Source organism: Narcine bancroftii, chromosome 10, assembly GCF_036971445.1.
Source record: "Narcine bancroftii isolate sNarBan1 chromosome 10, sNarBan1.hap1, whole genome shotgun sequence".
NCBI lineage: Eukaryota > Metazoa > Chordata > Chondrichthyes > Torpediniformes > Narcinidae > Narcine > Narcine bancroftii.
The window spans coordinates 32,243,234-32,269,566 of NC_091478.1; the positions used below are offsets into that span (position 1 = coordinate 32,243,234).

At 41.6% G+C, this 26,333-nt stretch overlaps 1 protein-coding gene across 1 annotated transcript in view; it reads right to left on the reverse strand.

Annotated features, from left to right (window-relative positions):
• LOC138744412 (myoferlin-like) overlaps nt 1–26,333 on the reverse strand; it is a 249,348-nt gene that overhangs the window by 175,258 nt on the left and 47,757 nt on the right. The window contains exons 5-14 of the mRNA XM_069900547.1: nt 22,401–22,491; nt 10,982–11,121; nt 10,674–10,802; nt 9,307–9,369; nt 9,172–9,222; nt 7,957–7,987; nt 2,949–3,064; nt 1,936–2,062; nt 831–934; nt 662–730 (exon numbers count right to left, since the gene is read on the reverse strand). Of these exons, the coding sequence (XP_069756648.1) occupies nt 662–730; nt 831–934; nt 1,936–2,062; nt 2,949–3,064; nt 7,957–7,987; nt 9,172–9,222; nt 9,307–9,369; nt 10,674–10,802; nt 10,982–11,121; nt 22,401–22,491 (921 nt within the window). The remainder of the gene's footprint in view (nt 1–661; nt 731–830; nt 935–1,935; nt 2,063–2,948; nt 3,065–7,956; nt 7,988–9,171; nt 9,223–9,306; nt 9,370–10,673; nt 10,803–10,981; nt 11,122–22,400; nt 22,492–26,333) is intronic.

Here is a 26,333-nt window from a genome sequence, read left to right on the forward strand (position 1 = left end):
TGCCCTTTGACTTCCTGTGGTTACACCCCCTTCAAATCCTTATTTATATTTCCACAATGGGTACTGCCTTTACAAACTAACCACACTATAATTATGCTGTCCTTATGTGACAACACTGCATTGCTTGGGGGGGGGGGGGGGGGTAAAGCATGCAATTAATCTTTCAAGATTACATAGCAGTTTCTGGTGCAACTATGAACAGGGAAATTGAATCCAAAGGACAGAATTCATGATGAACAGGAAAAGATAATTACATCTATTTAGTCTGGTTAAACTGTTCTTTATGACCTCACCATTTCATCTGGACACACAATGATTCTCAGATACAAAATCATAAGGAACAAAAGGTGTGCTTTTATTACCTTACTTTCATAAGGTTAACAAATTTCTCCCAACATTTAACATTGAAACTGCCCAAGTAGTGGGGGGTGGGGGGGGGGGGGAAGGGGAAACATGTGCAAGGGGTCCAATTCCATTTTCAGGTCACTAACAATTTCCTCCTATCCACATTTCAAAAATATTTTGGAGACAAGCAACTCAAGATCAACTCAGGAAAACAGTTAATTGTGGACAGAAATGGATATGGAAATGGTAGAAGACACCAACTCATCCTAGCCAAAGTCAAAACTTCAGCAGATAATGAAATGAAAGCAGGTCCTACCTTGACGTGGAGGTAAAGGATTTGATTCCACTCAGGATTTGCATTCTTTTCTATTATCTTTGTACAAAGCTTTAAACAGAAGGATTCAGTGTTACACGGGGAAGGCAATGAATAACATGGAAGAATTACATGCTTAAGACACTGGAAATGGTCATGGGTAGATTCTCACTTTTTTCCCAGCAAAATTAACTTCCACATATGGATCCACAAGATTTTTCTTGTCAGTGCCTCTTCCAAATATAGACTTCACACTTTCTGCAAAGGCATCATCCACTAAAACGGAGAGCAAAACACAAAAGCGATTCACCACAACTTGTGTGAGCATTATGTTATCTGAGTACACCAAAATCAAAAGCAAAAAGGAGGGCTAGAAATAAAATTTAATTGAATAATACTAACTTATTTCTGCCATGATAACATGGACTAAAGCAGGATCTGTTACACAATTGCACATTCTAAGACTAAGAATGATGTGGCCAAACAAAGAGTTTAGGGATAAAGGTCAAATAAAAATCAAGCAATTTGGCTTTATAAAGGTGGAGAAATGGCAACAGCCACCAACGGAAGGTTACTGGGTGGTCCAGGGCTGGGCTGTGGCAACCAGAGGACAAGGTCAAAATAAGTTGGTGCATCTCTTGAAGATGTGCAAGTGTGAGAATGTCAAGTAAACAATGATGGAGAAACTTAGTAGGTTATATACTTTAAATAGCAGATACATGCCCAATGTGAATGGCTGAGCCCTTCATCAAGGTGTGAGCAAAATGAAGGCAGACACCTGACTAAAATGGTGGTGGGGGGGGGAATGCAGGGGCAGGGTCAGGAACACAGGCAAGAAGTAATAGGTGGATAAAGGAAGAAGGGCATAAGAGAAAATGGGGGAGGTAGGGCTCTGTGAATGGAGAGGGTGTCAAGTCAAGCAAGATCAACTCTTGGACAGGAAGATGATCAGATTGCCAAGCAGATTACATTTAGAATGCTAATACATAAACAAGCTACTTTCAATTGCTGTTGGATCGAGAATATTAACATGTGCTATTTATCCACCAAAGCCCTGAGCTCTTAGGTCTTGTGGTCTCTTGCCCTTGAGTGTGCATTGCATTCAAGGGCAAACAAAAAAAAATCACAGATACTTGCTTGAAAAGGAAAGTCCATGTGAATTAAAATTGAAAATAGGTAGCTGAAGGCATGATTATCTAACTAAAATAAGACTTCTCCGTTGCAATATTTATTCCTTGTTACCAAAATCTTCTCTTCAAACCCCAAATCCAACTTACTCTGTGGAACATCCTCTGCTCTGTAGATCTTCAGAAGAAAAGTCACCCACCGAAGAGTGAGGCCTGCAGGAAGCAGTAGGTTGCTCTCTACATCATCCTCGTCTTCATTTCGCTCCTTTTTCTCAGTCTGTTGAACAGAATTTAGAGAAGGAAAATGAGAACATTAATAAAAACCAACTCCTACTTGGTCTAACAATATCATTCAACTCCTGTCTCTGTCACTAACTTGTTAAAACAGCCAATTATGAGATACCTTCGTGGAGAGGTGTTCCATTGTGACACTAGCTTCACCATTACCTCTGGGTATTTGCTAGTTGTTCAAGAAAAAGAAACTCCTTTCCCTGCAGAAGTGAATTATATTGCTGCAAACCTCAGCTTGCCGTTGGTCGCAAAAAGGAGAAAAAAAATTATGCACTCTTTCTGAAGCAATGCTTCAACGCATTGGCCAGGATACATTCATTTTATTAGGTAAATTGGGTGGCACAGACTTGTGGGCCAAAGTGGCCTGTTACCATGCTGCATGTCTAAATAAATTTTCTCACCATTATCTTAAATGATTCTTTCTTAAATCTTGCCAAGCTATAACATGTGGTCTTTAGTGTACACTACCAAGTGACCATGGAACACGATAACATGGTGTCAAAGTATTCATTTACTTTCATCCAGGACTGTTGAACAGTTTATTTGGGGAAAAATACAGTTTGAAATGCCAATCTCACTTAATTTATTTGCTCCTCAACCACATCAACAATCTATTTGTGTTGATGATTAAAAATTATGAGATTCACCAGTGCTTAGTTTGAGCCAGATGGGGGAAAAAGGTATGCAGCAACATATCCTACCGGGTGTTTCATGAATCAAAGCAGTGAAAGGGACATCCCAGATTGAAGAGTTCAGCAAACTCACAGGTCACAAGATCTCTCTGCCATCCATTTATGAACAAGATAGACAAGTAATGAAGGTAACTCATTTGGCTGCAGACAGAATTCACACATCAACTACAAAATCTTTACCGGAGGTTCATCTCCTGTAGCCAGGACATATAAGCTGACTTTCATGTATCCCTTTGACCCTGTACTTGTATCTTCAGGATCATGAAGCAAGAGCCATTTCCTCAAAATAGCATGTCCTGTGGATAGCAAAAAATTTTGACAAATGAATTTATTCATCACCAGTCCATACTGTTAGTGCCCAACAATACAGGCCCTTTCAGTGCTACAAATATGCGATTAATGGAGCCACTGTACATACGAATCTGGGAGACCAGCGGGATGGATGGGGAATGATTTGTCAGCTGCTGTCTGTCTGGTGGGATCGGGGCATTTCCAAGTGCCTTCACCACTCCACTCAAGCCACAACAATTGGGACAGAGCTGGAACCACTGAGCAGAGTCACTCACCAAGTCAGTGAGTCCTGCTGGCAGCCATTTTTCCTGTGCTTGTACTACACTCTCCCATCACAGCTGTGCCCCTGATTCTCTCCACCCCATCCCCCGCATACTGTTTTGGTTCAATTTTGAGATGCAAACACTCGTCAAGCTCAGAGCCCTGTGGTCACCTGGGGACTTCCTGCACAGCAGAAAGCTGAAAAGGGGAACACTTTATTTTTGGGAACATTAATGCTGAATCTTTACAAATCACTGAAAGGGCTCCACTAAGTTTGGCACTATACCTATTTCCATCTTTCAATCTTTTGAGATTGTCATTTAACTCAATGGGTGGACAGAGGAGATTAGCGTCAGGAACACAGCATTGCAGCTTCTGGAAACCTGGTATGTGTGAAGCACAAAGTTAAAGGGAATTTAGTGTAGGCTTAAAAAAAGCAATAATAGCAAAAATAAGGTGACATTTTCCCATGGAAGCCTGAAAATGTCCAATGAAATTGGCAAAAGGAGGTAGATAAGGATGCTTAATTTTAAATAGTGATCGGTGATGCATTTCTCAAGAGGACAACAGAAGATTCAAATATTTTAATGTATAAACATTCAGAAAGCTGATAATAACTGAAAGGCAAAACTTTGTAATGATATCCGAAAGTAGCAGGAGAGTCAGACCATAAGTATAAAGGGCAGATAACCAAGTTCACTCCAGTAGGCTTCCATAACTGTTTACAGAAAAGCTTCTAACCAACAGCATGAATAAAATGCTCATGAGTCTTTGATAATATATCATTGTTTCAATAGCTGCAGGACACAAGTTCAACCCACATTAAATTATCTTTGATCAAAATGTTAAAATAGTCTTTCAAAGAAGTCTTTGTTCAAGAGATGGTTGTGGAGCTTTTTAAAAAAACACCAAAGATCCCCTTAATTTCTTTACAAGTTCAAAATACAAGTTCAAGGAGTGTTCCCTTTGGCTGTCTGCAATGTCCCAGTAACATGGCATGCACGCCAATCTTTGGCAGGAAAACAGGCACTCAGCTAATGTGGTCACACATCTGTATCAAATAACAGCCATTACATTTTATGGGCACCGAATGCTGCCCACGGAAAGGATGGAATCCAATTACTCTAAATTTCAAGAGGGAGAGAGCATGCAACCCCATTGGGAAGCATTAGTGGAAATTGCATCCAGGATTTCATAAACAAAAATTCACTGGATTTTGTCAAAAAAACACAAAAATACTGGAGGAATTCAGCCGGTCTTGCAGCATGCATAGATGAAGGTACATTATCGACGGTTTGGGCCGAAGCCCTTCTTCAGGGTATGAGGAAAAAAAACAAGACAGCCCCTGAGTACAAACCAACAGACAAAAAGTGATATAGTACAACTCCGATTATCCAAAATGGTCAGGACCGGGCCGATTTCGGATAAACTGTAGCAGCAGCCACACTGCTAACCGAAATAACGCACAACCAGACGGATTGAGCTCAGTGAGCAGAACTGATTTATTGCAGGCTGCCTGGATGGCCTTATACTCCCAGCCCGGACCTGACTGAGAACCGCGCTGGGGACGCTGATGTCACCAGGGCGTCAAGTGGGTCCCCTCAGCGCGGGCTTCTGAGCCCGGTACCGAGGTCGAAGTGGAAACCTCCGACGGCCCCATTTTGGCCGGCTGCCCCGCCACGTGTGTTACGAGCAGGGCCGGTTCGCCTGTCTAATGGCGTGCCGCCACAAAATTATATTTTCGGAGAACTGGTCATTTTTTTAAAAACACCCCAGTAGCAACAGCAAATCACTTGTAATAGTGTTTAAACAACAAGCAACAAGGGAAGGCTTTTAAAACATGAAATAATGTTTAATTCTCACCAAAAAAAACCCAACCTGAACAAAATAAGATAAATCCAACACCAAAAACTCAAAATTCTACTCAGAGGTTTTTCCTAAATTCCAACATTTTTTCAACCTGTGACATCAGTTCGGCTCCGAAAAAATTTTGGATAACTGAGAATTTCTGATTGTTTCAATTATCTACGTTTATCCGAAATTTTTTTGGAGGCGAAATCTGAAATCTCAATTATCTGAAAAAATTTTCAGAGCTGAACAGATATCACTTCTGGTTCCAAAAAAATTTTTGATAACTGAGGATTTTGGATAATCATATTTGGATATGGAGAAGAGGCCAAGAGAAAGGAAAGGTGAGAATTGATGGAGTGAGGGTGGGCTCTGTGAATACAAAGCTGGGGTAAAGGAGACTTTAGGGGGGTGGGGAGGTGGGTTGGCTAATGGTCATCCAGTTGGAGGGTGCCCAGATAGAATAGGAGCTGTTTTTCTTCCTCTCTGCAGGTGGTCACAGTCTGGCAATGGATTATATGGCAGTCTTGGCATCATGGGGGGGGGGATTTGCAGGCCCATGCCCCCCCAAATTGCTCCCACCCACCCACAGCTCTAGCGTCACTATAGGGGTTACAGACTGCTCTGAGTGAAGGCATCAGAAAGGGTCTCCAAAATGAATCAAGTTGTTTCGTCTCCATGCGCTACAAGCATGTTTGTTTGTCTGAAATGTTGGAGGGAGCGGGGTGTGATGAAACAGCAGACAGAAGAGGTCCATGGCAGGTAAGGCATCTGCTCCGCACCCCCCCTCCCACTGAATGAGTTCTCGAATGGCAGTTTGTACCCTGTGGTTACCCTAATGCCTCCTGATTAGATCTCTTCTGATGTTGAGTCTGGATTATAGACAGACACATTGGTAAGGGAATGGGCTCGGGAATTGAAATGGGTGGCTATTGCGGCAGACAGAGCAGAGGTGCTCAACGAAGTGATCTCCCAGTGAGTGCGGTCTCTCTGGTGTAGAGGACACTACAAAGGGAGTATTGGATGCAGTAGATGACCCTGGCAGATTCACAAGTTAAGAGTTGCTTCTCTCTGAAGTGGTTAGGGAGGAGGTGCAGACACAGGGATAGAGCCAAGGGGTGTCTGGTGGGAAGTGAGGAGTGAACAGTCACAGAAGGAGTGGTCCCTGAGGAAGGCAGAGAGAGGATGAGTAGGGAAGATGTGTCTGGTGGTGGGATCACGCAGAAGACAACAGAAATGGCTGAGGATGATACGTTGGATGCGGAGGCTTGTAGGGTGGGCTTGTTAGAACAAAGGGAATCCTGTCCTTGTTATGCATGGGGTCTAAGGCGGCCAGGGCAGATGAGCGACAGAGTTGATGGTGGTAGAGGGAAAGCCACATTTTTTGAAAGAGGAGAACATCTCTGATGATCTGGCATGGAAGACCTCATCCTGAGAGTAGATGCAATGAAGAAGGAGGAATTGAGAGAAAGGAATGGAATCCCCACAGGGGACAGTGTGTGGTGTAGTCTAAGTAGCTGTGTGAGTTGGTGGGCTTGTAGAAGATATTTGTTGAGTGTTTCTCTCTTGAGATGGAGACAGGGAGATCAAGGAAAGGGAGAGTGTTGCTAGAGATAGACCAAGTAAATTTGAGATCAGAGAGGAAGTTGGCAACAAAGTGGATGAAGTCAACGAGCTCATCATGGGAAGCATGAGGCAGCACCAAAGTAGTAATCGAAGCTGTGGAGGAAAGTTTGAGGGGCCTCACCTGTGTAGAGTTGTAGCATGGATTGCTCCATTTAGCCAACAAAAAAGGCAGGCATAGCTGGGACCCATGTGGGAACCATGGCTACCCCTTTGACTTGGAGAAAATGAGATGGAGAAGTTATTGAGGGTTAGAAAAATTTCTGTGAGCTGGAGGAGGGGAAACTGGTTGGGTCTGTGGACAAGAAAGAAAGGAAGGGCTTATGCCTTCTGTATAAGGGATGGAGGTGTACAGTGGTTGGATATCCATGATAAAGGTGCAGCAGTCGAGTTTAGGGAACTGGCATTAACATGATTTCCATTAACCAATCCCTGCCCCATGTCTCCCTTCCTGTAGCTCTGTTTGTGTGTTCCTCTCTTCCCTTTTCCCCGGGGGTCTCTTTTTTTTTTCCCAGCTCTGCATTCACAGAGCCAACCCCACCCACCCACACATCAATTCTCATCTTTCCTTTCTCCTGGACTCTTCTCCCTCTCAAATTATCATTTTTTTTTTCTGTTGATCTGTACTCCTCCTGTCAATTCTTTTATTCAAGGACTGTCTGCTTTTTCTCTCAATTTGAGGAAGGGCTCAGGCTCAAAATATCGATTATATATCTTCATCTCCTCTGGATGCTGCGAAACTTGCTGAGTTCCTCCAGCATTTTTGTGTTTTTATTACAATCAGAACATCTGCAGGCTTTTGTATTTAACTACAGTGGGTTTTGGTCCATGTTGAGCCTATAATTAAGGAATTATTGGCAATCCTCTCAGTACCATGGAATATATTGGCAACTTTATTTGTGAAAACTGGATACAGTAAGGGATTTTCAATCTTGACTATCTATGCATGCAAAGACAGCAAATCTGTAAACCTGTTAGCAAGGTTGGATAAGTACAAGGAAAATGGGGTGGGGGTATGGAGAATGGTTTGACATCACTAACTGTTGTAGCATATCAAATTTGAAAGGGAAAACACAAACACTAAATTGGAAGTTTGCTCAGAAGCAAATGGATAAAATGTACTGCCCCTTCTCCACTTTTACTTGCAAAGAAAAACACAACCTACCAGGCTCATCGTATACATAGCCAATGTCCAGCTGAAAAACAAAATAATCAATATTCAGTGAATTTTGATTTCTCAGTATGCAGTTAAAATGTTAACATCTGGGAGTCATGCACTGCAACTGCATGAGCTTCCAGAATAATTTAATGTGCAGATGTAGTGAAATTAAATTTTACATTCTCATTATGATCTTGTATGTTTTTGAAAAAAGCAACTGAGCCAACGATTGCAAAGTAACAAAAGTTAAAGCAAGAAATATCACAAGTGGACAGAATTTACCAGTAACAAAAGTTAAAGCAAGAAATATCACAAGTGGACAGAATTTACCAGTGTCAGTGAAAAAGTTATTAAAATTCATTGAGAAGGTGAAACAAACTTAGGGTGGCATGGTTAGTGTAACATTTCGCGCCACGCTGTTACAGCGCCAGCAACTGGGACCTTGTTTCAAATCCCGCACTATCTATAAGGACTCTGCACGTTCTCCCTGTGTCAGAGTGGGTTTCCTCCAGGTGCTCCAGATTCCTTCCACTGTTCAAAATGTTCTAGTTGTAGGTCAATTGGCGGTACAGACTCATGTGACAAAAGAGCCTATTGCTGTGCTTCTTGTCTAAATTTAAATTTAAGATTCTGAAATTTTATTTGGAATGATAAGGAACAAATCTTTCACTTCAATACTGGATCTCAGAAACTCAAAGTTAAAAGTAAAAATGTCATATACCCATTTCCATATATCTGTGTGAAGCTGGAGTTGAGGGTTAAGTGCAAACTGGTAGCAAAGTGTATGGACTGGTCAAGGATCTACATTTCTAGCATCTATAGATTTTTTTCATGTCAGTCAGCTGAAGGAACAAAAAAATACCGGCATGCAGAGCTGTGCTCATCTTTCTCTTACAGTGGCAACAGTGAATCAATGGCAATTTGTGGTGAAGGAGACCACTCTGTGTCAAAGGAGATCATTTGCATGGACCTTGTGATGCAATGACTCGAGACCACATTTTAGATTAGCTTATAACAATTTGCAACAATTCAGAACCTGCAATAAAGAACAGCACAGGCCAAGACACCTGCAGCAAACACAATGCCAAATTAATCAATTCTCATTTGCTGGCACATAATGTTGGCATTTCCATGAAGTTTAGTATTTTTAATTGTTAGGCTCATCAGTTTTGTTAGCTAATTTAAAGCTAATAGCCAAAATGGATTAAACAAAAAACTCACCTTGAATTCTCCCATTAATGAATCTGCGCGCAATGAAAAGGAATTGTACACCTAAAATGAAAAAGAAAAAAATTAAACTTGCCTTGGAAGCTCAGATGAAAAATGTAATTTATTGCAATATCAAGTGAAACTTACTTTAATTTGGATAGTTTCATCAAATAGCTCTTCTGGTGACCGTGTTACATTGAAGAAGAAAATCTGTTGACATGGAAACATAGGAATGAATGCTGAAATGGGTTTCCAACACCCAGACCTCGAAATAAGTGACAACTAATCCTCCATTAATCCTCAAAATACACAATAATCCAAATAAAAAGTGCATGGCATTCAGAGGGTCATTGTTGTTACATTCACACCCAAGCACACAACCCTCCTCCCTCCCCCCACCAACATCTCCATTATCAATATTCCAGAGATCAATGACTGGACTAACTCATGAAATACCATGACTCAGGAGATGGGAAAAGGACCCATGTTCTGTTTTGAACACTACACATCTGACATCTTCCCAAAAACATTTCCATCATATACAATGCACATCAGGCTCCAGTTCAGCAGCTGTTGATTCAATGGGCAGAAATTCCAACTGATGTTAGAAGCTCACCATTATGTAGATGAAAGCATTATTTAGATAACTGACATCCAGTCCATTACATTTTATACTTGCACCCTACGTCCCTAGCTCATGATGTCTATGGAATGCACTTCAACAGTCTGGTAAACCTCAGTGATCTGCAGGCACTCCTCTGAATCACACAGTTGCTGTAACAAATTCCTTGCATTTTGTACTTGACAGTACTGTAGGGGCCATCTTTACCATACTAACAGCCAAAGTTGAAGGTGGCAGCTTAATAGCCTGAAAAAAAACTATAAATGGGAATAATTTCTAGCCCCTCCAGTAATTCCAACATCCCACAAATAATTAAAATGGTCATTTATATTGTAATGAAAGCTGCCTATCGATTGTTATTTTGCACATGCCAAATCCCCATTAATAACAGTTAGGACTGGTGGGTGGGATATAGATCAGCAGGAAATAATGACAGAATTTTCTTTGAAAAGTGCCATGGCATCCTTCACCTCCAACAGGGCAGACTGCTGACCCTGTCTCTTAACCAGTTCCAGGAAGCAAGAATGCAAATAGATTTATTGAGATGACACCTTCAAAAAGGAACAAAAAGACTCCATTGATTCTGTAGTGCCAGAGACTAGTAAAAGCTTCAAGCTACTCAAGTGAAGCCTCGTATCTGTTGCAAACTTCGACAGTGCCTTGAAACCACTGAGAAAGTACAAATGTTAAACAGCTCCTTATAATGGCCAAAAAATATCAAAATATCCTTTACTCTTAAAATGCTACAATAAAGAATATTTATATCATGTTATTCCTGTAATTTAATCTTCATTTGTCGTTAGCTATTATTCATTTATAATGTTGGAAATAACTAAATGTAGCAACAAAATAATTCCAGGAAGCTTTACATCAGGGATTCCGACATGTGTACCTCATCAAAGTGGGGGTTGTTTCCTCTTCGAATCCTTGTTCGATGAGTCTGATTGCAGACTGTGACTTTAACAACAGGCTTGACGTTATTCCCAAGTAACTGGCGTGCTGAAATGATCCTCACCCGAACCTGAAAAGACAGTGCAGTAAATTCAGATGCTAAAGCTCTGCTTCATGCTTACTGCACAATAACATAAAAAAATGAACCAGTCCCATTGAAGTGGTTCCACAAAAACAAAACAATAAATTTTACTGGCAGAAGAAACTAAATGTCAATTTGATTCTCCCGAAGGATAAAACATTGTATACCTGGAAATCCTGAGGTTTGTTGGATAGCACCCTTTTACTTCTCTTCTTCCGAATCCTTTTTGCTGCTGGATAGGCTGGTGTACCAGGGGTTCCTGCAACCCCTCCCTCCTCACCTTCCACATCTTCTTCATCGCCTTCATCTGCAAACAGCAAGGTAGTTAGTGAAAAGCAAATACCTTCCCTAATACACAGTTAAGGTTTAATCACTTTTGGACTTGATTTCTATCAAATGCACTAATCGCATAATGAATTACTACCATGAAGTGCCATGTAAATACCACCTGCAACAGACAGCCTAACTTACTTCTGCATGAACTCAATGGGTCAAGCAACATCAGTGGGAGAGAAAAAAAAAATGCATAATTCTTTTTCTCCTACAGATGCTGCTTGCCTGCTGAGTTCCTCCAGCAGACTGCATGCAGGTTCTCTTTCCAGCATCTACAATCTCTTACGTTTCTCCAGCCTAACTTCATTTCTTGCTTATTCAATTGCTGCTTGCCATTAATTGACAACTCAGGGTTGTGACTGGCAGTTAAATATTCCAGGATTTCGCAACTTTAGGTGTGATAGAATTGGAAGGGAGGGGGGTGTGGCATTACTTGTCAAGCGATACTGAGGCGTGATAGATTGGAGGACTCATCAAGGGAGGCGGTGTGGGTGGAATTAAAAAATAAGAGATGAGGATACAATTGTAGGGATGTATTATATATAGACCACCAGATAGGGAGAGAGAACTAGAAGAGCAAATGTGTAGGGAAATAGTGGAGATGTGCAGTAAGCACAGGGTTGTGTTAGTTGGGGAGTTTAATTTTCCTAACATAGATTGGGAAACGTAGTCAGTGAGTGGGCTGGATGGCTTAGAGTTTGTAAAATGTGTGCAGGATTGTTTTTTGTATCAATATGTTGAGGTACCCACTAGAGAGGGGGCAGTGTTAGATCTACTGTTGGGGAATGAAATAGGGCAGGTGATGGAGGTGTGCGTTTGGGAGCACTTCGGATCCAGTGATCATGGTACCATTAGTTTCAGCTTAATTATGGAAAGGGATAGGTCTGGTCCAAAGAGGAAGGTCTTTGAGTGGGGACAAGCCAGATTTGAAGAAATTAGAAGGGATTTGCAGGGAGTAGTTTGGGCTCATCTTTTTTCTGGAAAGGACGTAGAGGAGAATTGGAGAGCATTGAAATGTGAGATTTTGAGAGTGCAGAATCTTTATGTTCCTGTCAGGACAAAAGGCAAGGCCAAATGTTTTCTAGAGAGAATAGGAAGTTGGTTCGGGATAAGAGAGAGGCCTATGTTAAATACAAGAAGCAAAGAATTGATGAGATGTTTGAACGATACATAGATTGTAGAAAGAACTGAATGGTACATAGATTGTAGAAATAACCTTAAAAGGGAAATTAGAAAGGCAAAAAGAAGGTACGAGGGGGCTATAGCAAATAGGGCGAAAGCAAATCCAAAGGGTTTTTACAAATATGTGAATAGCAAAAGGAAAGTTAAGGATAGGATAGGTCCACTAGAAAATCAGAGCGGAGGAATGTGTGAGGAACCATATGAGATGGGGGAGATATTGAATAAATTCTTCTCTGTGTTCTCGAGGGAAAGAGATATTGAATTGTGTAGGATAAGTAAGGCAAAAGGGTTAGTTATGGAAAAGATAGGGATTAGTAAAGAGGGGATTTTAGAACTTCTGGGGTCTCAGTTCAGGGACCACTTGCATCCCCAAAGGAACACCCTCAACAATTTGTCCCCGAGTCAATCCTCTATCACCAACTCATTGAACCCTTGTTTTACACAATTCAACAACATTGTCACCATCCATACAAAAATAATGAGAGCTTATTGTCATACACACAAATATAATGGACAGATGTCTGAATTTTTTATTGCTGAAGCTCACACAACAATCATTTTCTTTAGTGGAAAGAACACACTTTAGGACTGCATCCAAAGCTAGCCATGCAGAATACAGCTTAATTTATAAAAAATTAGAATCATTTATTATTCAAGGCCACAAGATGTGAAAACAAAAAGAAAATAACTAGAATTTTCTGAATTGCTAGCAAGTTTTGGGCATAAACTTGACGCATTGGGCATCACCAGTTGACTTTCTGGTTTCCCAGAAATACCGATCTCAAACGCAGAAGTTAACCACAGTATTAGAACTCTGAAAATACTCCACGTGATCAGAGCAGCTGATCTGTTGAAATGCCTCTGCCCCCAAACTTAAAATATAAAATGGAGATTTAACAGCATGTATGCCATGTCCAGAATGAGTGGGGCATGAATAGTGGAAGTCTGGACAGACTTCAGATAGAATTTGAAGAAGGCTCTGTTCTCTCAAATAAATAACTTCAGTTAACAAATGAACCATGGTCTCATCTTGCAAGTTCTTAGTCATAAGGAACAAGCACAAAAATAACACACTGCAGGATAAATGAAATGTAACCAAATAGCACAAAGAAAGCTTGGCTCTGACAGAGCAGACAAAATAAAATCTCCACCATTACCTTTTAAATTAGCATTGCAATTAAATGGTACATTCCAGAAGCTTGCTTCACTTCAGGACAAACATTTATTAGTTACCCATAATATATCCTATTCTTTAAATAAACTGAGCATTGAGTGAAGATGATTTTGTTGCAGCATAATGCTTAGGTTAAGTCTGGAACAATGTGGTCCAAAGACAAGTTTCCGATCACCTTATTACCAAACAGTGGTGTGCCAGCTATAGCACATTATCAGAAGGAAATGCTAATAGTGGAAGAATGAAAACAAGGCCCTTTCATGCCAAGTCTCCACCTGGAGACCAGCTCCAAGCGAGGAGAGAAATATATAAACTTACTTTTCATGAAGCAACCCTAAAAGGCTGCTTGCATCACATTCATGTTGTAGCGCTCTCCAGAGCCAATAGAGGCAATAGGGTGAATGATAAAGGATTGAACTGATTACATCACAGAAGGCCATTTCCTCATCAGGTCGATGCCTGTTTCCAGCAGAGATAAACCATCGCTCCTAATATATTGAAGTTTGAGGTAAAAACATCTTCTTTCTCACTACCCTTTAATTCCCTTTCCAATCACTTGAACCACTGGGCAGCTTAGAGTTGCCCATTAACCTGCCAGGAGATTTTTGGGTTGTGGGTTAGGAAGCTGGAGGCAGAAAAAAAACAAGCCACAGAGACATGGGGAAAATGTGCAAACTCCACACAGGCAGTATGCAAGCTTAGGATCCAAAGAAGTTCCCTGGAGCATTTTAATTATCCCACTCCTGCATCTCAGGCTGACGACGTCACCAGGCCGCCCATAGCAAGCTGCTTGCGGCAGCATTACATTTATGTTAGGCTGACCCTTTCCCCCCACCCCCGCCCTGAGAGGGATTGTAGTTAGTGCCTTGGAGCCAGCCACGGTGCATTCGTGGAGCCAAGTCTCCCACAGTAAGGGCAGAGAATCTCTGCCTTTACACTGGGCTTTTTGACTGCATGCAAGGGTCTACTGTTAATTCTGCATTGTGTTTCGGGTGGAATGATGAAACATGTTGAGCATTTCTCATTACTCTACCTTTCTCCCACTATTCTCTTGCCTTGATGTGATCATTGGAAAGTCACAAGCAGCATTATCTTTAGCTGGTGCATGACCTTTGAATATGTGAAAGGTTTAAGGATTGCATCAATTAACTCGTGCAGTGGGAAAAACATTGGATGATATGAGGTGACTTTGGGATATCTTGACAGGGAGTGCAATTTACTACCTCTGCAAATGTCAACAGTGGTGGTCGTGATGGCCCCACATGCAATCACTAAAGTTATGGGGCAATGATTGCTGCTCCAGCAGCCTTGGTATTCTGAGACAGGGAGGCAACTTCATCACTAAAGTCAACAGAATGGTTGGCAGAGGTTTCCTTGCAATAAATGTAGCATGCAGTAAAAATTCATGCACCCTAACAAGGTGCAAACACAAGCTCTGGAGAAATGAATGGCTGGCTGGTCATCCTCTAACCGCTCCCACTGCTGCTTACCATGTCCCAGGCTGTCGTACCGACTGTTGATTTCAATTGCATCATTGACAAGACCCAGGCAAACCAGCAGGGTTGACACAACAGACACACAGGAATCTGCAGATACTAAAATCTGAGGCTAAATACAATTTGCTGGAAGAACTTCGCGAGCTCAGCAGCATCAGTGGGAGAAAAATAATAGTTGATTCTTCTAGTCAAAACTCTTCCGCAGGAAATGCAAGGCAGTAGTAAAGATGACAGGGTGGGAGGGGTGAGCGAATCAAGCAGAGGTGGAAAACCTGGGCAGTCAAAAGCCCAATGGTATTCTGCACCCTTTATTTTTTGTCCCCCTTCCCATCCACCCCCTTCCAGCTTATTCTCATTCCCCCTCCTCTCTGGTTCCATCCTCTCCTCCCTTCATACCACATAGTCACCTAATCAGATTGCAGCATGAGCAGCCTTTGTCTTCTAATCACCCACTCCACCTTATAACTCACCTTCCTCCAGTGATCTCGGTTTTGCTTGCCTTTGTCTATCATCTGCCACTTCTCTGTCCCGTCCATCATTTTCCACCTCTTCATGGTTCACCAATCCCATTTGGGGTCCCTCTCTCACCCCTCCCACCTTTATGCTAGTTTCTGTACTAACTTTCCTCAGTCTTGATGAAAAGTTTTAGCTTGAAATGTTGACCATTCATTTTTTCCTATCAATTTCCGCTTGACCTGCTGTGCTCCTCCAACAGATCATGTTTAGGCCCGATATCATTACTTCCAGGGTGCAATGAAAGAATGGTAAAAGATGAAAAACTTGGCAATATCTTCAGCAACCTTGAGACCAGATAGTGGAGTTTGGTCAGAGTGAATGTACTTCCTAAGAAGATAGAGGTGGGCAAGGCTATGGTCCACAATCCTGTCAACTTTCTACAGGAGCTCTATTAAAAGCATCCTTGCTAACTGTATTATGGTGTGCTATGGCTGCTGTAGAGCGTTGGATGGAGGTCAATCCACAGGACCACCACCACTGTTGACCAAAACAGTAGCGGAGAGGATCACTGGGGTCTCCCTCCTCCTCACCTCTCCCCCCCGACCCCGATCAACATGATCTACCGGGATCATTGTCTGAAGAAGGATCGCAAAATAGTTGAGGACATCCGTCACCCCACACGTTGCATCTTACGGCTACTTCAGCCAGGAAAAAGATACAAAAGCACCAGGCTGAGAAGCAGCTTCTTCCCATTGTCTGATAAACTGCTCATACAAACTTTTCGAGCCTCTATCATTTATTTAACAATATTTACTTGTTTTTATATATGTATCATTTGTCCGTATGCGTGTTATGTCTGTTTTTGCACCAAGGAGCAAAGAACACCATTTCATCAGTTTGTCGTGATGCAATCAGATATTAATAAGCTAACTTGAATTGGCAGCTCAATGTTCCAGAGTTCCGTTGTATCAAATGGGATAGAGCGGCAGGGATCGGGGTGGGGGGGGGGGGGGGTGTGGTGAGTGGCATTACTTAACAGGGAAAATATCACAGCTGTGCACAAGACAGGACAGACCAAAGGGTTCCTCTACTGAGACCATACAAGTACAGATTTTGAATGTTTATGGAAGAATTAAAGGCAAAACTAATTGGCTTAAGGAACCTTAGTTTTTGAGGAATATTAGGGATCTGGTTCAGAAGAAGAGGTGTAGAACTTGTATAGGCAACAAGGAGCAAATGAGGTACCCTAAGCATATAACAAAATGCAGGAAAAAATCTTGAGGGCTAAAAAAAAGCTTGCTTTGGCAGACAAGGTGAAGAAAAATCCTAAGGGTTTCTACAGGTATATTGAAAGGATTGTAAGGGTCAAAATTGGTCATCTTGAAGATCGGAAAGGTTGGGAGTCAAAAGAGATGGGAAAGATTTAAATGGGTTTTTTGGCATTTATAGTTATTCAGGAAACTGGCACCGAGTCTAGGGAAGCAAGCAAACACGCAGCAAGGTCTTGAAACCTGTACAGATTAAAGAAGAGAAGGTGCCTTCTGTCTCAGAGTGAATAAAGGTGGATAAATCCCCAGGGTCTATCAAGGTATTCCCTCAGTCCTTGAGGGAGGCTGGAGCAGAAATTTCAGGGGCCATATATTTAAAATGTCCTCAGTCACAGGTGAGGTGCTGGAGGGTAGGAGGCCAGCTCCTATTGCCCCTTAATTCTATTTATTTATTTATTTTTTAAACTCTAAACTTGATGCAGAAAGTTAGACAATGTGCCATATCCCACCTCTGCATGGCAGCAGTCACCCAAGTCATCTTCCATTTCATCTGGAGATACAAGATGACTGCATTTGTTGGGGTATAATTTACAATTGTCCAAAGAAAGGATGAGGCAGGGGTGGATGTCAGAAAGAGAATGAAAAAAAAACCCAATGTAACCTTCATTCTTGTAGGATCTGCCATGTGGCTGCAACAACCTGTGTGTCAACACAAAGCATTAGCAAACATTGATGATTCACCGGCATCCGGTATTGTTAAAACAGGAACAGGCCTCATTCTGCAGAGCATTCCATTTGGTTAAATCATACAGCATGACTTACACTCATGGAAAAGCTGCAGCAGAAAATCATCTTCATACCTCAAATCTAAGGCAGTGATCAACACAGAATGTTCTGGAGGTCATAGGAAAAGGAAATGGTGGATCCAGTGGGATTGTTCCCTGTCCAGGATGTCAAAGTTATTTGGAAGAATCCCTCCAACATAATTCCCAAACAAACAGCAAGATTTCAGTGGGTTGGCGGAGAGAAGGGCCCTCTGTCAGATACTTTGTGCACAGCCAGCACCTCAATCCCATTACGCAACACCCAGGACACAGGTGCAGCAAGAATGAGACAATCATCACTTTCTGATGTGCGTTTGCCAAGATCTGGAAAGCATGGAGCAATTCTTGAGGAGTTTCCTGCGTAAAATCTGCTTAGGATACAAACACACACAATCGACAAATGGTTAAAACCACAGTTTGGTCTACCAGTTGAAGGAGATATCCACAAGTGAACACTACCAGTCAGTTCATTCCAAGGTGCAGATGGATGCATTTTGGCTTGACACCACAAGAGACTGTGGGAAGACCACTGTCTAGCTTTCTTCACAGCTGGACATTGAGAAGATAGATCAGCTCTTTGAGTGGTGTCACAACAATAACCTTGCACTCAATGTTAACAAAACCAAAGAGATGATTGTGGACTTTAGGAAGAAATCAGGAGAACACAAACTAGTCCTCATCAAGGGATCAACAATGAAGTGGGTCAAGAATTTTAAATTCCTGGCTGTCAACATCTCTGAGGATCTATCCTGGGGCCTCCATGTCGATAGAATCACAAAGGCGGCTCTACTTTGTGAAGTGTTTGAAGAGATTCAGCATGCCACCAAAGACTCTCAAAAACTTATACAGGTGTACCGTGGAGAGTCTTCTGTCTGTTTCCATCACTGTCTGGTATGGAGGTGCTAACGCTCAAAACAGGAAAAAAACTTGGGCTGTGACTTCACAGGCATCAGTCTTCACTCCATTGAAGCCATCTACAAGATGCAGTGTCTTAATAAAGCAGCCTCTATCCTTAAGAGCCCCCACCAGCTCTCAGCTACCATTGGCGAAAAAGGTACAGGTTGAAGATGAGCACAAGGACACCACCTTTTTGTCTGTCATAAGATGTCTGAATGAACAATGAACCACAGACACTACCTCACTTTTTCTTGCACTTTAAAAAAAATATTTTGCTCTGTGATGCTCATGACAATAAATTCTGATTTTGAGCTCTGTTAATTGCATCAATGAAACATTTGAGACGCTGTATTAATGCTGTTGATATATTGTAAAGGCATGTATTGAATTATTTCATATAACAAATAGAGGTAATGATCTATCCTGATTGTATTTACTCTGTATGAATAAAGCATATTTATGGAAAAATCACTTTATGGAAAAGACAACCATGAAAAAGGCACACCAACCCCTCTACTTTCTAAGGAGTCTGACGAGATGAGGCATGTCCTTGAATACTTTATCAAACTTCTCAAGAATGCATTGTGGAAAGTGTGTTGGATGGTTGCACCAGAGCCTGTTTTGCTAATTCGAGTTCCCAGGAAAGCAGAAGGCTCCAGGAGGTGACAAACATAGCCAGGTCCATCATAGACTCTTATCTTGCATCCATTGGTCATCCATGTGAGGTTTGGCCTCACTTTTTAATCTGAATATCATCAATATCTTTTAAATTATTTACACTGCAGTTGTCATTTTGTTTTGAAGTACTTGGTTGGTTTCAGCAAACAAGTATTTCAAGTACATTGTATATGACAATACATGCAATCATTACAGGAAAATTGTAGATTAAAAGTCCAAAAATCTAGATGCAAGAAATCTGAACCACTAGAGAATCCGGACTTCTCAAAAGCGTTTGGCTTTTGTAAGCGCCACAGATGCACAGTGGCAACAAGCGACCGTGAGGACATCACTGAAATGTAAAAGAATTTTTTTTTGTACTTTGTGTTTTATATGAAAAAATTTACCTATTTATTCTCCTTAAATTTGAATTTTAAAAGTACTGCCTTAGAATCCGGAAATCCAGACAGACCCAACCCCCAAGCACTTAGGATTTTGGGACTTTTACTGCACCCTCTTAAAGATTAAAACAGAGATGGTTAACAAATATATCTGTGAATGGCTTCACTCCCTCTGCATTCGTCCTGCCAAAAATGGATCCAAAATTAAAAAAGCATGAAGTTGGAAAAGAAATCCTAACCACTCTTCAAAACTGCCAAACACAGGCAGATAAATTGGGAAAGTAATTTGACATAAATCAGACAATTAAAATAATTTGCAAAGAGACAAGCTCTGATGACCAAGGTACACCGCACTTATTGTATGCTTAATTTGATAAGGTGTTCAGATTTCAAAATAGTTTGGTTCCAATCAGATTCCAAGTTCCATAAAATCATTAGAAATTAATTTAATAACAGTTATGACCATTGATATTTTAAAAACAAAAGCCTGTCAGTGAAGTTAGAATTTATGAGAGATTCAGGGGTACTGGTGCATAGTTTCATTAAAGTAGCAACAAGTTGACAGAGTTTTGAAAACCATGTTTGGCATGCTTACCTTCAGTCAGGATGCTCAAGTGAAAAATAGAGCTATGTAACATTCGTACAAGATGTTAGTGAGAGTACATTTGAGGTATTATGTGCAGTTCTGTCCATTCAGCTATAGTATACTTTAGTTATCATCAAACTAGGAAAGGGTACAAAATAAATTCATGAAGACCCTACCAAGAAGGGTAAGTTTGAATTTTCTCTCTGGACAATTGGAGGCTGGAGGATCCAGATGGGGAAAAGATAAGCTGATAAAATGGTTTACAAAAGCATGATTAAAGACAAGATTAAATGAAGGCTTTTCCCTAGGGTAGAGGGCCCAAAGACAACAGGTCATGGAGAGGGGAAAAATTTATAAAGGGATCTGAAGGACACATTCTTCCACACAGAGGGAGGTGGTTATTTGGAATGTTGCCAGAAGAATTGGTAGAGGTAGGCACAATTATAACACATCAAGCTATTTAGACAACTCCATGGATAGGAAATGTTTCGAGGGATATGGGCCAAACACAAGCTAATGAGATGAGCTTGAGAAGACAAATTGATAGGTATGGACAATATGGGCCAAGGGGCCTATTTCCATGCTATAAAACTCCATGTCTACATTAGCCTTTGAGTTCACTCAATACACAAATTAAAGATATTGTTATTTCAGTCCTTTGATCACCTGCTTTCAGGTTGCAATATTTACAGTAATTAAATTAATCATTAAAAATAATTTAACAGAATTATCTACATCAATAACAGAAACAAAAGACAAATCACTTTGTAACAGATGCTAAGTAATTCTGTGGCCATCAATAATTCATCAAGTTTATTTATCATCCATTTGTTGCAGTACATCCTGATGAAACAGCATTCTGCGGTCCACAGATATAGCACACATACAGTCAAGTATAGTAAATGCATACATACAATTAAAATAAATATTATTAAATAAATAGTGGAGACTCAGAGAGCTGTAATAGTTCATCAGTCATTCAGCAGACTCACTACACATGCGAAGAAGCTGTTCCTCAAACTGATGGCTCGGTCTTTAATACTTCTATACATCCCCCCCCCCCACCCCAACCCACCCCCCGACAGGAGTAGCTGAAAGATGCTGCACATGAAGTGGTAGGAGTCCTCACAGATATAACAAGCTTCTTCAAACAATGATCCAGAAAAATCATATCGATTGTGTGAGAGAAACTCCAATGATCCTCTTGTTGCTTTTATGATCCAGTGGATTGACCATCAATCCAATTCTCTGCAGCAACCATACCACACCACACTGTGATCCAGTCGGCCAGGACACTGTCAATAGAGCTATTGTAGAAACTTGATAGAACAGCAGCCTTAACTACTTCAACCTTCAAAGGAAGTGCAGTCGCTGTTGTACCTTCCTGCCGAGTAAGGAGATATTATGTGTCCAGTATAGGTCACTTCACAAGTCGACTCCAAGGAACTTGGTGCTCTTTACTCTCTTCAATACAAGCAAAGTCATGCCTGCTCTTCCTGAAGTCCACAATCATATCCTTTGTCTTGTCCACGTTGAGACTCAGGTTGTTATTCTTGCACCATTTCATAAGATTTTCCACCTATTCTCTGTAGTTCGACTCATCATTGTTGCTGTTCAGGCCAACTACTGTTGTGTCATCTGAAAACATGATGACGCTTTGCACTGGATCTGGCGATGCAGATGTAGGTAGGTAGCATGAACAAGAGCAGACTAAGCACACTTGAGGTGTGCCAGTGCTCAGCACGGTGGTTCTCAATGTTCTGCTGCCATCCCGGATGGATTACAGTCTTTCTGACAGGAAGTCCAGAATCCAGTAAGAGAGAGGGATATTGAGTTCCATTAAGGACAGCTTCTCCACCAGCCTCTGGGGTATGATTGTATTAAACACTGAGCTGAAGTCAATGAACAGCAGCCTGGGGCATGAGGCTTCATTCTGCAGGTGGGTCAGGACAGAGTGGAGGAACAAGGCTATAGCATTGTAAATGGAACTGTTCCATCTCTAAGCAAATTGAAATAGGTCTTGTGCTACTGAGATGCATGCTTTGATACATTCCATCACCAGAAACTTGAAGCATTTCATAGTGGTGGAGTGTGGTAGCCGTTGAGGCCTGTTACTGTCATCCTCGTTGATATCTCACTAAACAAGATGCATTTTCCTTTGTAAACTATCTCACCTGTCGGAGTTTAAACACAAAACATCAACCTTCTTTGTTGAGCACAGGATACAAATGCATACAGGTACTCTACTGGTACAAAAAGAAACTGAAGGACTGAAGGTAAAGGGAAATCTTGAACAAACAATGAAGACTTACCCCCTCCACCAGATTCTTGTAAAGTGGAGTCTCCACTAGATGGCTTAGCTCCAGCAGGAGGGTCATAACTGGCCACCAAATTTATAATTCCCTTTAGTGAAGGAAGAAAAAGTGTTATGAACTAAAATGAACATTATTCATGTAACCTTCTTAAAAAAATGCAGAAATGCTGAATCCACTCTGCATTATTGGAAGCACCCTTCCAGTGCTCAATGGCAGAACAATTGAATTGGAAAAGCCAATAAAATACAATCATAGAAATGTAAAAACTGCAGATGTTGGAATGTTGAGCCAACAACGGGAGGCTAGAGGAACTTGATGAGTCAGCTAGCGTTAATGGAGAGAAATAGTCAGTCAACATTTTGGTCCAAGGTTCTTTATCTGGACTAAATTGGGAAGGAGAGATCCAGTCGAGGGGGTAGAACGAGAGAGGGGCCAGGATGTGATAGACAAATGAAGGTGGGAGAGATGGAAAGACAGTTGGAGAGGAGTGGGAAGGTAAGAAAAAAGTGAGAATGATAGCAGGTAAAAGACAGATGGAAATAGTGGAAGCAGAATAGGACGGCTAGTTAAAATTTGAAAATGTAATACTCATGCCCTTGTGTTTTAGGCTATACATATGGAATGTAACATGTTATTACTCAAGTTGACATTTTGCCTCACCCTGTAAAAAGATGAGGTGGAATATAGACATGTCCATATGAGACCGGGGAGGGAGATTAAAATTCCTGGTCACCAGGAGTTCCAGCTTGCACTCAAGGACCTAGCAGAGGCTGCTTACGAGGGGTGTGGCAGACAAAGTGGTCACTCAGCACCAAGACACAGGGGTCAGGTCTGCAGCACTGTGAACAAGGATCATTCTTGGGGAACTAGAAATAATTTCCCCACCTTGGTCACATGTAACGGAAACCATTTCTGTCGTGAACTTCAACCCAATCTTTAGATTCTCTGATATTAGACTAATGGTCTGCAACCACCATGGCAGAAATCTTCAGACTTAGGAGCAGGGCAGCCAAACAGTGGCAGACAGTAGTTTCTATCACATTCATTGCAAGATGAGGAGAGAAGCAGAGGATCAAAATGATTTGGAGTTCTGTCAGTCTCAGCAATGGCTTATTCATCATGCAGACCAAAATTCAGTCCAAGTCCAGCATGTCATTGCTGAGTATCTGCACTGCTCGCCCCATACCAGCCCATTGCCTCACCTTACAGGATCACATGGTGATGAGATAATCTTAATCTTCCAAGTTGAGTGAGCAATAGCATCAATATCTGCATATAATGCCATAATAACCCATTTTAAATACAGATTCCACTCGTGTAATCATATTACCTGTGGACAATGGTCAGGCCTGGATTAACCATTAAGCAAAATAAGCACATTCTTAAGTCAGGGAAGGCCACAAAAGTTTTTTTCCAGTGCCAGATTTACCATGATGCAACTGAACTGGGGCACCATGAAAAGGGGATCCCCACAATAAATGGAATTTTTAAAAATATATATGTATATTATAAATACACACACAGGTTATATTTAATATAGTTGTGGGGCCTGGCTTGGAAGAAAATAGAATTTTTAATCCATTATTTCACATTCTGCACTATTGAGTCTTCATGTCTTGTCAGTTAGACAATGGAAGGGTCAAGGGGTAAACTATTGTGGGCTGTGCTTAGGGCATCAGTGGGTCTTAACTTAGGCCTGCCAATGGTCAGAAGCTTTAATATTTTTAACTCAACTTGCTTCAACAGCATTTGAAAATGACTCTCTCCCCTTTCCATGACTGACAATTTTGAGCATTGCCTTTACTCTTAAAATTTCAGACCACAAATCTGGGAAACCTGCCAGAGGAAATTCGTCCCTGCATCTTCTGGTTCAAATTTCACAAACTTTAATTGCTTCCAGTCCCAATCTTCCATAGGGCGTGCACACAGGTCTAATCAACACAAATCTTTGTCAATTTAATCCGCTTTGCATTCTGGTGATTTTCAGGTTTATCCCAACTTGTTGCATTAAGTAACAAATATTTTCTTCCATAGATCCCTGTAATGTCTAATTTTTCACCGATAAATTAGATTATTCACAAAGGAAAGTGACCACGGTTTTTCATCCAATTAACCTGGCACAAAAATTGCTTAACATTTCAGATCTTCCGACAAGGACTCAAATCAAAATTCCAAACTACAAGCAGAGATTTGTCAACTATCTTCTTTGGCTTGGCTTCGCGGACGAAGATTTATGGAGGGGGTAAATGTCCACGTCAGCTGCAGGCTCGTTTGTGGCTGACAAGTCCGATGCGGGACAGGCAGACACGGTTGCAGCGGTTGCAGGGGAAAATTGGTGGGTTGGGGTTGGGTGTTGGGTTTTTCCTCCTTTGTCTTTTGTCAGTGAGGTGGGCTCTGCGGTCTTCTTCAAAGGAGGTTGCTGCCCGCCGAACTGTGAGGCGCCAAGATGCACGGTTTGAGGCGATATCAGCCCACTGGCGGTGGTCAATGTGGCAGGCACCAAGAGATTTCTTTAGGCAGTCCTTGTACCTCTTCTTTGGTGCACCTCTGTCACGGTGGCCAGTGGAGAGCTCGCCATATAACACGATCTTGGGAAGGCGATGGTCCTCCATTCTGGAGACGTGACCCACCCAGCGCAGCTGGATCTTCAGCAGCGTGGACTCGATGCTGTCGGCCTCTGCCATCTCGAGTACTTCGATGCGAGGGATGAAGGCGCTCCAATAAATGTTGAGGATGGAGCGGAGACAACGCTGGTGGAAGCGTTCTAGGAGCCGTAGGTGATGCTGGTAGAGGACCCATGATTCGGAGCCAAACAGGAGTGTGGGTATGACAACGGCTCTGTATACTCCGAGGTAGTATATTGTGAGGTTTTTCAGTTGGTTGTTTTTCCAGACTCTTTTGTGTAGTCTTCCAAAGGCGCTATTTGCCTTGGCGAGTCTGTTGTCTATCTCGTTGTCGATCCTTGCATCTGATGAAATGGTGCAGCCGAGATAGGTAAACTGGTTGACCGTTTTGAGTTTAGTGCGCCCGATGGCACACATGAAGTACACAACGCACAACTTACTGGAATCAGTAATATTATATTTATATCTGCCATGTTTAAAAAGTGTTACATGTGCAAAATATTTCCACCATCCTTTCTGCAATATTTATAATGCAAACTCTAACATTATCATACCACCACATGCTTGGACCAGGAACAATGCTGTATTAACATTTAGGCTTACCTCATGTCCTGAACCCTTTCCAAATACTTTTATTTTTTAATATATTTTTATTGATTTGGAAAAGAGAAATATTAATTTTACATAATAACTACACATGAATCACACTTTATGCAAAGCACTAAAGAATATGAATCATCAGTAGTTTGTACATCGTCTTATATATGATGCTCAGATATAATGGAAATTCCCTTACGAAAACTTCACCTCATTTTCTAATATTGCAACGCATTCATGGTAAATTATATAATTAGAGTAATCTCCTACTTATAAAAAGAACAAGAAGAAAAAAAGGAAAAGAAAGTTACACAATTAAATGCTTACAAAACGTGGGGTTTTAAATCATCACCTCCCGAGACAGACTGATCCTACCCGTAGCCCTTTGCATACTCCCTATTCCACTCCACCTCAATCAGTCAATGAGGTTGATGGCTGTTCCAATGTATAGTTAATAAAAGCCTGTGGCAACGACATGTTTGCAACGACGAACCTGCCCTGCTTGTCACACACGGTCAGCGGGGCAGCCGCGGCAAGGATGGCATCACGGGACCATCTCTTCTGGTCCAGACTGGAAGGGCGGGTGCATGCCTGTGTAATCATGACGCAAGTCCCAAGACATTGCAGGCGGGACCTGGGTCAGGCTTAAAGGCTGCAGTGATACTTGAGCTCCAAGCCTGTTGTCTCAGTCTCTTTGCTGCACTCGCTC